This window comes from Argopecten irradians, chromosome 6, assembly GCF_041381155.1.
Source record: "Argopecten irradians isolate NY chromosome 6, Ai_NY, whole genome shotgun sequence".
In the NCBI taxonomy this organism is placed as follows: Eukaryota; Metazoa; Mollusca; class Bivalvia; order Pectinida; family Pectinidae; genus Argopecten; species Argopecten irradians.
In genome coordinates this window covers 14,403,554-14,417,092 of record NC_091139.1, presented here as the reverse complement: position 1 = coordinate 14,417,092, position 13,539 = coordinate 14,403,554, and the positions used below count along the sequence as shown (strand labels likewise).

The 13,539-nt window shown below is 32.3% G+C and overlaps 1 protein-coding gene across 21 annotated transcripts in view; it reads left to right on the top strand.

Moving 5' to 3' along the window:
• The window catches only part of LOC138325082 (EF-hand calcium-binding domain-containing protein 7-like), a 34,458-nt gene extending 21,133 nt beyond the window's left edge, over positions 1-13,325 (top strand). For 17 of the 21 annotated variants that reach the window (XM_069270479.1, XM_069270476.1, XM_069270471.1 and 14 more), the window contains 13 exons: positions 316-354; positions 2,389-2,427; positions 3,161-3,235; positions 4,301-4,401; positions 5,117-5,255; positions 7,091-7,200; positions 7,951-8,108; positions 8,490-8,623; positions 9,043-9,194; positions 9,430-9,549; positions 9,846-9,929; positions 11,334-11,441; positions 11,786-13,325. In XM_069270479.1, the coding sequence (XP_069126580.1) occupies positions 316-354; positions 2,389-2,427; positions 3,161-3,235; positions 4,301-4,401; positions 5,117-5,255; positions 7,091-7,200; positions 7,951-8,108; positions 8,490-8,623; positions 9,043-9,194; positions 9,430-9,549; positions 9,846-9,929; positions 11,334-11,441; positions 11,786-11,860 (1,334 nt within the window). In that variant the 3' untranslated portion in view covers positions 11,861-13,325. The remainder of the gene's footprint in view (positions 1-315; positions 355-2,388; positions 2,428-3,160; positions 3,236-4,300; positions 4,402-5,116; positions 5,256-7,090; positions 7,201-7,950; positions 8,109-8,489; positions 8,624-9,042; positions 9,195-9,429; positions 9,550-9,845; positions 9,930-11,333; positions 11,442-11,785) is intronic. The other 4 variants (XM_069270490.1, XM_069270472.1, XM_069270475.1 and 1 more) reach the window with 4 other exon arrangements.
• The last annotated feature ends 214 nt before the right edge of the window (positions 13,326-13,539 follow it).

Genomic DNA, 13,539 nt, shown 5'->3' with positions numbered 1-13,539 from the left:
CAATTTTACTTTACTGAAACGAGTTCTTATTTTGTGAACTCCTAAATGTCTTTTTTTTTTTTTTTTGACCAAAATACTTCTTACTGATGGCTTATCTCTTATTGTCCTCATACAAGCAAAGTTAAGGGAGATAATCGAATGTGACTAAAATTGGATTTAAAATCAATCTTACTCTATGTTATACCAGAATAAATATCTTACTTACGTTATAAATTTGTAAACAGATGATACATGTTTAACATGACGTTAAGAGATGATTATTTGAGTTAATGAACGTTTTAAAATGATTAAGGACGTTTGATTTTTGTTGGACAGGGGATCATATACATGGTTCACATGCATCCTTAAGATCAGGTATCCGGTTTTTTCTCTCTCACTAGATGTGCGGATGTGTCATGGCAGTACAATCGTTAGATGTATCGTTGTACATTGACTGCGTTTGCTCTTTAAAATCAAGATTTTTCTATGATATTTTTGACACCAGAATTAATGTGTATCACTGTACCACATGATTTCGATCCTGACTAATACTTCACATTGTAATGGTGTCTGCACCACGATTGTGATATTTGGCATTGGTTAACATGATGCACATAATAATTTATCAATGGTTGGTGCTGGCTATCAGATCTATTTAAAGGTGCTTTTGGAATTTAAGCCAGAAAACTATCTGCAATCTCCATAATACTCGTTAGAGATGCCTATAGTTTTATATGCTTTGCTTAAAGAGGAAAAATAATGTCATTTTTAGATTCTCTAGATGTGATAACGATATTTGGTTGCCTCTTGCTTTATGTGATCATGATCATGGCGGTACTCCAGTTTCTTGATTACGAGGTGAATGACAAGCCTCTTTGGGGCTTTAATTCCTGATAGTACGCGTTATACGCAAAAAATCGGGACATATTTCACTCGTAAAGCGGCTGCATATACATTTATCTTTTATTTCACAGATTAATATATTACTAATGCCTGATTTAATTGAAATGCTATTGCTTTTAAATTGAAACAGCTAATATGTAAATTATGATTTTTTTTTCAATTTTTTTAATAATATTTTTCTTTCTTATTTAATTCTTTTTATTTTTGTTGAATCAAAATTTAGATCATGTGGCATGAAAAATGATTTTTACATGCAAATGTAATGGAATGATAAATTGTTGATAATGATAATCTTAAGTTTTTTTGACCTAGTTTTAAAACATACTTAAAGATGCTCCACCGCCGACATAGCATAAATGATATTCATTATTTGAATAGTAATTTGTGTATTATCGTATATATATATGTCTAATTAACACAAAAAATAATATGAAATAATTTATTTTCCCTTTGGTGCATGCACAATCAGTACTTTATTACATATAGGATAGTGCCACGGAATTTTTTCGGGATGCAATTAATAATTTTTCATATTTTTAACTTGAAGTAAAATTAGAAGCTCATACTTTTCAATGTTGGTAATGGTGTAAAGTAAGTAACTTTTGTAACTGAAGAAAAATACTAAATCGTCTTCTCCTGTTTTTGATAGAGAAAAAATACCATTTGTCGGCGGTGGAGCATCTTTAAATAATTGCTTATGATAATATAGAACATTTCTTCAATTAATATTGCTATTTTTTTCTTGCAGTACTAAAAGCTTTATTTATTTCAAATGCAACATGTGCGATTTGAAGATTAGAGTACATAAACTGTGTGTATTGAAAACTAACGTGATATCGGATTATCTCTATATTGCGTATTATGAATTATTGGTTAAATAGTGTTTGTTTGCGAGAGTGAGCATTTACGTTTTAATGAATGAATTGATAGGTAAGTGTTTCAATACTTTTTAAGATACCATGCATTGTTTTGCAGGATTTTATGAGACATTACTGGAGCTCTTAATGAGATATTAAAATGCCATTATTACCTTTGATTTATTTACAGGTTTATAGATAATATTATTAATGTATGATTTCATCCGTTTATTACAAAGATATCAAGAGTTCCTTAATTTATATGATATTGTCTGGCATTATTTGGGGCCAAATTCCTATAAATTTGCTCAAATATTCAAATGAAGTCACTTACCTCCCAAATATAATCTTGAGCTATAGATACTGATTAGTAAAAAGTTTCTCAGCTAATATCTGACAGTGCATGTGTGAATAAGGTGGTATGGTTAAAGTGATCATGTACAAGTACTCACAATTTTTCATTATTTAACGTTTTGTTTATTACCAAAAAGAAGGTCAAATTAAGTTATAGCTAAATAAAACAATGCGTAATATCAGTACAATAACAATTAATCCAAAATACTTCTGTTCTTTGTTTTAAATTACACGTTGATATTGCACCTTTGAATGACAATTTTAGCACCTTTTTGTCTACTGCATGTCGTTTCAGCCGGTATGTCAGGATCGCGAAGATCTCTACTGAGCGTTGGTACATATAATTATTTCCATTTGTTTCAAAACTCTCCTTCTCTCCGTTTGTTTGTATACAATGTACACCTGAGTGGTTTTGCCTTAAATATCTTCTCGTGGCTTTCGCACATTTGCATTAATACAAATTTCCTCGTGTTACCTGATGTGGTTTTGTTCGTCACAATTTTCATCCTGTTTTTCATATACTATAAAGCATTATAAAAATAATGTGTAAAATCTTATTTTATTGTAAGTTATTTTTCGTTCGTATTTTTTTTATATTTTATAATTTATGCTTTAAAAAGACCCACATAAAAAAAGACACTAACAAACAAATAAAATTATGAAAATTATATTTTTTTAGAAAGATTCTGCCTTACTTAACATTTAACTGTTGTTCTATTTAAAAAGATGGTATGACTCTTATTATCATTTATTTGGATTTTGTCTGTTGCAAGTGTATGGCTTGCTTTAAGATTGCTTCCAACAAACGGTGAAAAATATTCTCAAAATGAGCAAATATCCCCAAAGTCCTTACTACACGTACCCGTGGACTTTTTCTATAAAAATCTTAAGATGCACACGCTATTTTTCCTTTGTAAATGTATGTGAGTATTCCTGAACAAAATATGAACAGAATGTTCGGAGAAAACTCGCATGTACGTTGTTAGTATAGTAGATGGTATATGTTGACTGAATGGTACATTCTGTCATTCTACCTCTGACTCATTCCTATATTTCCGTGTATACAGGGGATCTGAAGGACTCTCATAGCACACCTGTCCCTGCACAACGAAAAACTCTTTCTCGTTCTCTTTTAGCGGAAGGTAAATCCCCGTAGTCTGCCAGTCTTGTCGTGAATGTTGTGGTGTAAACCTATACCTACCATAGATGGGTACTGCTTTGTGCTAGTTTCCTACCTTTTAGAAATTTATATGTTTGCATGCCATACATTTTACATTATTTACATGAGATGTGAAGAAATCCGATTACTTTTTATTATTCGAATGCATTACTTTACAAAGTGTTATTATCACTTTTTTCTTCCTGGTTAGTCGGTGACCGTGGAATGTTTTATCTTTTTTTTTCTCCAAAGTTTATTGGAATGAAATTAAAGAACTTCACACCCTTTACGCATGTATGTAGTCAGATTTACCAGTCCGATTTCATGCTTGCTGCCTGCTTCATTTTAACGTACTGCCGTTAACTTGCAATTCTTTTAATGTCGAAGAGCATTTATAAGTAACATTAGTTATCTGTTCGAAGAGCACTGTCTGGTATATTGTATGCAGATCAAATATGTAAGAGTGATTGTATTTACTTAATAGTGTAGTGTTGATTGAAATATGTAAGATCGCACTTCTTAAATAACATAATATAGGCAAATTCTTCGCTACTTTATTTAGATATCGTTTATTTTGAGCGGTTTAGATTATATCTTAAATATAAAATCTTATTGTCGGGATACATTTATATAACAACGTGCTTTCATTGGAAATGTTCGGTATCCAATATTACTTTTTATAATATGACCTTTAAAACTTGTACTCGATATGCATGCAATGTTTATAATGTTAATATTGTTTAAAACATGCTTAAGATTTTTATCCTCGCCCTAACATGAGTAGTAATTGACTTGGCCTCCCTTAAAAGATCTGAACGATTTGCATTAAGATTGAATCAATATCGTGATCGTTCATTATGAAGTTTAATGTTCTGGAAATACATATATATTTACGTCCGTTGAAATTAAAAACATTTTATTTCAAAACGAGGTAAATTGATACTAATGTCATGAATAACATAAAAAATGAATTCTTTAAAAACTGAAAATTACTACTTTGATAGACAGTGTGGTGAATGGCTACAATCATGTATTATTTCTATTATAGATGATATGCCACGTCCTTCGCCGAGGTCAAATAAAAAAGGAGCAAAACATGTCCCTGCCTCAAAATTAGGTAACCTCACCGAAGAGCCAAAAAATAAAAGGGTAAGAAAATGTTTACATAACATTTTTTATCATAATATACAACAAAATTACTAAGGTAATAGTGTATCACATGATCTATAATCTAGGAAATTTTGTTCTTCTGCTATAATAATGCAGATGCCACTGATGTAATAGGAATGCCTCGATTTCAATGATGTACAGCTGTACGGGACTTTTATTTAGCTAGACCAGTCCTGGGACTTGTATATTTCTGTGTACTCAAAAATCAAAATTTAGATATAGTAAATATTGTTTTTGATCCACCTAAAAAATTCTACACAAATTGCTGCAATTTTGTTGTCAGTAAAATTTCAAATTCAAAAAATGTCGTGACTAATGTTAAAATATCCGGTAGCTTTCAGTTCTAACATTAAGGATTATTGGTGGATACGTTTTATGGTACAACTAGTGCAAACTGCTTCATTTTAGCGTATACAATGCTTTGCGTCTTGCGGTCAAGGACTCTTAACCGACACACTTGCGTTTAGATATATGTTTGTCAGTTAAAGTTCTTGATCGCAATTTTATGTATTTCTGAATATGTTGAAAATAAAAATATTTCGCGAAACTTTTAAATTCGGGTTCGAGCCATCGCAAAATTACGCAAACATTTGTATAGATCTCGTCAAAATAGACTGGATTACATTACACATAACTTTGTTGTTGTTGGTGACATACATTTGTAGATATAAATGATACGTATTATTTCTAACAGGATTGGACGAAATGTAGCAGTAAGGGATGTTTCTTTATTGATGAAGACAACGGCCTGGAGACACATAATTTCAGACTTACCTTGGCGGAGAGGAGTAAAGTTTGGATCACCATTCAACCCGTCGTGCCACAATCCATGAGTAAGTTACTTCCACCAATAAGTAATGATTTATCTTAACATGAGACGTGTTATTTTCTCTTCTCAAAGAAATTTGCATGACATAGGACTAAATATATGTACAGATCGGCCACAAATCACCAACACTCCATGGAGTCGCCATGATCTAAAAAGAGAAAGAAACCTACGTATAAATCTGACTCGACACTTTATCATGAAGTCAGTTGGAAGGTTTTGCTTTCTGACAATTGAGAAGGGATATGGGTTGATGATAATATTCTAATAACTACACAGAATGTACAAAGGGAGGCAACTCAAGGAAAGATGGAGAACGTTGTTTCCTAATTAAATAACGTGATTCTTTATTAATGAATAACTTGTATTAATGTCACCGTTCTTTGCTAGCCTTAATACAAATCGCACACAATGCAGTATAGAAATTACACTTATCATTGTTGATAGCTTTGTTTTATTCTGAGAAATGTTCATGTTTTGTGCTTGGATTTTAGCTTTTTCCTCAAATAGCATATATCGTAATAGGGTAACACTCCTATAGATTCAATGTTACTTAATACAAGAAAATATTTCACTTGTTCAGTTATAGATGACACCACCCCTATACAATATAGATACAATGCTACCGCAAGAAAATATTTCACTTGTTCAGTTATAGGTGACACCACACCTGTAGATACAATGTTACTTATCACAAGAAAATATTTCACTTGTTCAGTTAAAGGTGACACCCCCCCCTCCCCCCTAGATACAATGTTACTTATCACAAGAAAATATTTCACTTGTTCAGTTATAGGTGATACAATCCCTATAGATACGATGTTACTTATCACAAGAAAATATTTCACTTGTTCGGTTATAGGTGACACCGCCCCTATAGATACAATGCTACTTATCACAAGAACATGTTTCACTTGTTCAGTTATAGGTGACACCACCCCTATAGATACAATGTTACTTATCACAAGAAAATATTTCACTTGTTCAGTTATAGGTGACACCACTCCTATACATACGATGTTACTTATCACAAGAAAATATTTCACTTGTTCAGTTATAGGTGACACCACCCCTATAGATACGATGTTACTTATCACAAGAAAATATTTCACTTGTTCAGTTATAGGTGACACCACCCCTATAGATACGATGTTACTTATCACAAGAAAATATTTCACTTGTTCAGTTATAGGTGACACAATCCCTATAGATACGATGTTACTTATCACAAGAAAATATTTCACTTGTTCAGTTATAGGTGACACCGCCCCTATAGATACAATGCTACTTATCACAAGAAAATATTTCACTTGTTCAGTTATAGGTGACACCACCCCTATAGATACGATGTTACTTATCACAAGAAAATATTTTACTTGTTCAGTTATAGGTGACACCACTCCTATACATACGATGTTACTTATCACAAGAAAATATTTCACTTTTTCAGTTATAGGTGACACCACCCCTATAGATACGATGTTACTTATCACAAGAAAATATTCACTTGTTCAGTTATAGTTGACACCACCCCCAGATACAATGTTACTTATCACAAGAAATATTTCACTTGTTCAGTTATAGGTGACACCACCCCCATAGATACGATGTTACTTATCACAAGAAAATATTTCACTTGTTCAGTTATAGGCGACACCGCCCCTATAGATACAATGCTACTTATCATAAGAAAATATTTCACTTGTTCAGTTATAGGTGACACCACTCCTATAGATACAATGTTACTTATCACAAGAAAATATTTCACTTGTTCAGTTATAGGTGACACCACCCCTATAGATACGATGTTACTTATCACAAGAAAATATTTTACTTGTTCAGTTATAGGTGACACCACTCCTATAGATACAATGTTACTTATCACAAGAAAGAGACCAGATAATGAAGGACGATCAGTGTTAGGATTCACAGAAAAACGAGACGGCAAAGGGGTAAGTCAAACCGCAGTGTTTCATCTCCACTTTACCTTGTAATGTTTCAAATAAATGCCGTATTTAAGCATTGAGTTTACTTTTTTTAACTTCATAGAGGTATGGAAGAAATTTTGTTTGCAAACTGCGTGAATCCGTGTAGCGGATTCTCACAAAAGTTTGCAAACAAAATTAATTTCATACCTTTATGAAGTTAAAAACAATAGTTACATTAATACTTAAAATTAATTTTTCAGAATATTTGATAACATAAAAATGTTTAAATGTGCGATTATATTGATTTTTCAATGGATTTTTCTAAATCAATACGCAACATCGACGTCTACGTCATGAATACGTCGGATTTTCTCGCCATTCTCGGATTTTACACTATGAAGAAAAATAATCTGTCAATCAGAGAGTTGGATTTAGTATGAAAACAAATAAAAATCAATTATATGTTAATAACGTTTCAACAGTTCTCAGTTCTTTACCAACGCTCAGATGTTTTTAAACATGTTAACACCTTATAATAAAAAAATAAAAGTTCTACAAAGTATGTTATTGTTCTTTAAAATTGGTCAGTATGAGAAGTATTAATTTGATAAATCTTCGTGCAAACCAGAAAACTTTGATTTGAATTATTCTTGGACGGCGTTCGTCAATCAACATTAAAAATAATTATCAAGCAACTTCTTATATTTTGTATTCCCCCACCCCACAGAAATATGGCGTTATGTGAAAGTTTATAATATTTTTGATTTTCTACAGAAATACGGCGTTATGTGTGATCTGAAGGCAGGAACGTATAACTTGTTACCATTTACAACAGGCTGTCATCTGAAGCCTCGTCGGTCAGACTCGTCAAAAGAAACACCGCTAGTACGGAAAGATAGAGAAGGGAAAACTACCATCACTAAAGCCTTCAAGTAAGTTGAACAACGATGTGATCGATGTGGTGGAGGACAGACAAGACCAAATATTGTTCTCACTAATAAGAATATCAATCTTATGTATATGAAAAGGAATCGTGTTGATCATTATCCATTGCAAACTTTCTATTGATTATACATATATTCTATATAGTACTAGTATTTTTCAAAGTTTAATATGTTTGAAGGATTTTAATTTCCCTTTAATATCTTGACTTCTTATCGATTCCGTAATGAAGTTATTCAATATCTTTGAAAACTTGGAATTGCACTTTAGTGTAATCAACAGAAGATACATCAATATTCTGCAAGTAATTACTAGTTACTTGTAATGCAGAAGGTTCGTACTTAACTGATCGCGATGTTTTGTTTTTGTAGGAAGGCCCTGGAAGAAATCTTTGATCTCAGTGACCTTGATGGTAACGGGACACTTAGTCGGGACGAGTTTACGTGGTTTACCGTTAGGACGAGTGGGGACAAGGTCACAGATGACGAGTGGAACGTTGTCGAAGGTTGTTATCTAAATCGTTCTCTTTCCTTGATATGTTCATTGGTCATCTTTTTCTGAGAACTTATTTATCGATGGGATGATTATTTATTTTATCGTAGGCTCAAATCAGCATTTTAAAATGTTTTGTGTTTAAATTGGGAATTTATATTTGTGGAAACTTGTTTGCGTGAGGGTTTTTTTTCTGGGATTTTTTTTTTTAAATTTCTTGGACCGTAGGCGAAAGAATTGATATTGAAATAAGTTATTAATAGCTGTAAACATAATGTTTTGATTGGTATATATAATTCTTATAATGCTGTGACTACACTTGGATATTTTGAAACTATTCCAAGCAAAGTCAACATTGTCAGCTAGGCGTCGACAATGTATTCGAATCATGGTAGGTTTCGCAATGTCTTGATATATGTTTTATTACTGCAGAGACGGTAGAGTTAGACAAAAATGACGAAATTACAAAAGAAGGGTTTGTAAGACTAAATGAGATGGAGGCTGAGGATGTTGACGATGATGTAAACGATCTGTGGGTGACTTTGAATTCAATGGGCTACAATAAGGATCTGTTTATTGACGAGGTAAACAGTCGCCTGTTTCTCTAAACTAATTTGAGTCAAAATTTTCATATAAGTTACATAAGGATAAAAACTTCACTATTATTTCGAGGGATGCGAAACGTCCCAGACAAAACATGAAACTCTGATATTATTAAAGAAACGTTAAAATATTGTTGAATGATACGAAACAATGGAAAAACATTGTACTATACATGATAACGATTTAATAAAAACAATATACTGATTGTATTCTTAGGCTTGCCCGTACAAAGTGGATATATATACGGAGAATTGCGATGATGCCGAGATGGCACTTACTTGTACTGGTATAGAAGCGATCAACCATGACATGATAATGGAAACAGTCACAGAACAGGTAAGTCAGATTACACCTGTAACACGTGTCTACTTTACCGGGAGAAAAACATCGTTTTTTTCTTAACTGATCTGATCTATTTTCTGTAAAGTCAAATAAAGTGGTTCCTCCGAAGTCAATGATTGGCTGATAAAAATGCATGTCAGTGTTTGAAGTATGCAGTTATTATTATTTCTATTTCTAATCTTAGTCAATTTTTTCATTTAACATTTGCACGTTTTTATATTCAGAATAACATTGATTAGGTGTTTTGCCTCACACTCCGCCCTTTGAAGTACTTATTGCTTTGTTTTCAGGATGAAGGAGTGAAGATCAAAGGCTCAGTCTACATGTATACCTACGCCAATGACACTAGGTCGACTGTTGTCCTGTATAACAGAGTAAGTAGGAGTTAGGACATCTGGTCATATCAAATGGTATTCATGATAAAAGTCTTTATTGAGGATTGATAACATATTGAGGTGGAGACTCGTCAAGCAGATAGCAAATGTACAATGTAGTAAAATACGCTTACAACGAATTCATGTTTATAAAGTAGTACTTTTCATTCTCCGATAAGCTTCCCATGACATTTATGTAGTTTCTGTGTAACGAAGTGATTTCGTTGGTCCTCAGAGGTTCGTTATAACCGTGTTTTACTGTATATGCAGCAACATAAAAATGTCTTAACATAAATCATTTACATTGTATTGATGAAATGTCTGTGGTCTGGTAGTCTGATCAGTAAAACTAATATCTGTATTTGTCATATTAACGCTAGATACATTAAAGCTGACAATGCAAGTTAAAAACATGCAGTTGAAATTTAAAATAATATTAACGAAATATTTTTTTTTCAAAAATTGTTTCTGAGACATCCCCTAGTTATGACAGTGTGGTATCTAAGGAAGTGGCAGCCATTTTTCTTTTGCTCTGCATAGTAACCTTCACTGGCCAACCCCCTATATTAAGCACGGGACACTTGACACACGTGTATCATTCTAAACATATCTTGTCTCAGATACACATGCCCCGATATTGCAAATAACAATGTCAAATTGAAAATAAACACTGCACTCACCTGACAATATTTCATTGAAGTAATAGATGGATGTGTTGTCAGCTATATCCCAACATATGTCCAATACGAACTAATAAAACACTTCAATATACACTAAGTTTTACACGTACATGAACAACGACACGTGTGTGTCCTTGATAGTTGTCGCTCGTTCGGATCAGGTACGTAGTCACGTGTATATGGTCAGTTGAGTGCGTCGGGTACGATGATATACGTGGAGATATGTGGACGGATTATTTTTGGATTTCTATTCACTTGCGTTGGAATTTTATTTTGAGAAACATCTAAATGACAACTTCGAGGAGTTGACATGTTTTCTTGCTAAAAAAGTCCCATATAGTTTTACAGGTGAGGGTTTTGTTTACCTATTTGTAGGTGACATAACCTGTGGACTGCTAGGTGTATAGGTACATGAATGAGCGCACGTGTGTCGATTCACGCGCTTTATATAGGGGTCGGTGAGTCGTCGGAATGTAAAACAAAAATGGCTGTCCTCAACCGGGGAATGTCTCATAAACGATTCTTGGAAAAACGAGTATACTTATTTTTAAAAAAAATCATGTTAATAATTTTAACTTGCATTGTCAGCTTTAACAGTCATGAACAATACTGTTTTTGTAATTCAATCTAGATATAAAATAAACGATTGCCATTTTTTCAAAATCGATCTTTGATATATTAATTTGTTGCAATTAAAACCGTTTTTCTTACCATTGCTTTGCAGTCCAGCAACCATGTGAATGTTACAATGGACTGTGCCTCGAGTAAGAACTGTCAGATAAACCGCGATAAGGATGAATATTCAGTCACACTGGGGCCTCACGAAAAACAGGTACGTCTCCAAAAATACTCCACATAAGCAAGAAAAGAAGAAAAAGAAATCGCATTATGTTTTAGCCTAAAATATACATAGTATCAATAAGAAGGCATTATGAACAATTTTACAACTAATAAATCCATATCCTTAATAGCTTAATTGTATGTTGCAACACAATTATCCGTTATGAATATCACATAAAATCTAATATTACATATGAATTGTTGTTTGCAATTTGTTTATCAAAACGATTTTGTTTGCAATTTGTTTATCAAAACGATTTACATCAAAGATGAATGAAAAGTATAAATATATGTGTTAATTATGTGACGTTCTCCTTATAATCGTATCTCTTGTAGATTGCCCACCACCTGATGCCTATGGACGAGACCTTAGACTGGACACCACGATGTGTAGAATCTGTCACAAAATAGCACGAATTACTAGGTCTATAGATTTTTCATTAATTCAGCAACCATCCGTCCATTTATAACTTTACGAAGACAACATTTCGTCAGTTTATAAGGCAGAAGTACATAATTACGTCATATCATTATTGACAATACAATGTTATATAATTCTTAGTAATATCCAAGTTGTTACTAGAGAGAAACATTTTAGTTGAAATTTTGTTTTATCTACAATTTGTAGTAGTATGTTTGTTGTTCAATGTGTATTAGCTTAACTTAGTTTTAGCAACCCTGGTAGTTTTTATAGATCTGTTATATGATTTTAGCTTTAGCTTCCAAGTAAGATTAAAGTTTTAAAAACAGAATATTTAGGTTCTGATACAAAAATCCATAAAAACAGAGCATATTTATAAACAAAAAGACAATTTCCTAACAAGTCAAATGTTGACAATATTTTCAAAGGCAAACTAGAAACATTACGGAAATAAACATTTGGTTGCTACGTTGAATATGAGACGATTCCATATGTGTAGGTGAATGTTTATTTGAAGTGTTAATACAGAAAGGTATGAAACTCCTATATCATGATATTTTATTTTCAGCAGGTAGTATGTATAGTATTGATGAATTGTTTTATAAGATATGATACAAAAGTTAGTGAACTAATGTTATATAGAAATCATATAGTGAGTGTGAAAACTGACGCCGACCAGATATATTTCTGTCGTTTGTTTCCGTGATCAGCTAGTCAAATTAGGAGCTTTTTTACCTGATTTACTTGATCTTCGGTCTATATAGGCAATGATACCTCTTTAGCTCCTCAACTGAGACTTGAAAAATACAACATTAACCCAAAGAATAAGAAAAAAAATATATTAACTTTATAATTAAGTAATTTTTAAACTAAGTAGTACCAACTGAAGGAAAATTTCTCTCGTAATTGTCAGTCAACACTGGATTAGCTGAGAAAGTTAATATGCCGTTGGAAAGTAAATTTGCCTTAATTTCCATCTACGACTATTTATCTGAATACTAGAGTGCGGACTTGCAAGTACGTCAGTGTTTTCCCCATAAATAACCGATTCTGCGAAAAGAAAAATGTATTTCTTGTTTTCATTGTTCTTGAAATACATTTTCTTTTTGCATCCATTGTTCTTACAATGAATACATTCTTTTTTTTCTAAATTGCAATTTGAAAGTTGGAATATATTTCTATTGGCAGGGTCTGGTTTGACAAAGAACAGGAAGTCTATCTGTGATATTTCCCATAATGTGTACTTAATATATACTTTTAATTTAGATACGTTAAGCCGTGAACGTGATTATTTTAATCATGACTCAAACACGTATAATATTTTGTTTGTAATAGCTTAATGTATTTATTAAATATGTAACATTATTAAGACTAGATTTCTAAACATATTTATAACTTGTGCAGATATTGTATTTCCTGTATATATTGAATAAAGCTATGAATTAACAATATAGACTCCATGTGTCTATTGTTTATTACGATTTACTTCATCCCTAGACATTGTCATTATGTGTTTGAATTTTACGTTTTACTGTGTAAGCTGAAATGAGGTGTAAAGCACATTTTCTCATTTGGTACTGAAAACAATTGTAAATAATGAAAGAATTCGGTAAGGAAATACTTTACAGAATAAAAATGGTATATAGCCATATGAGATACTTTGAATTAC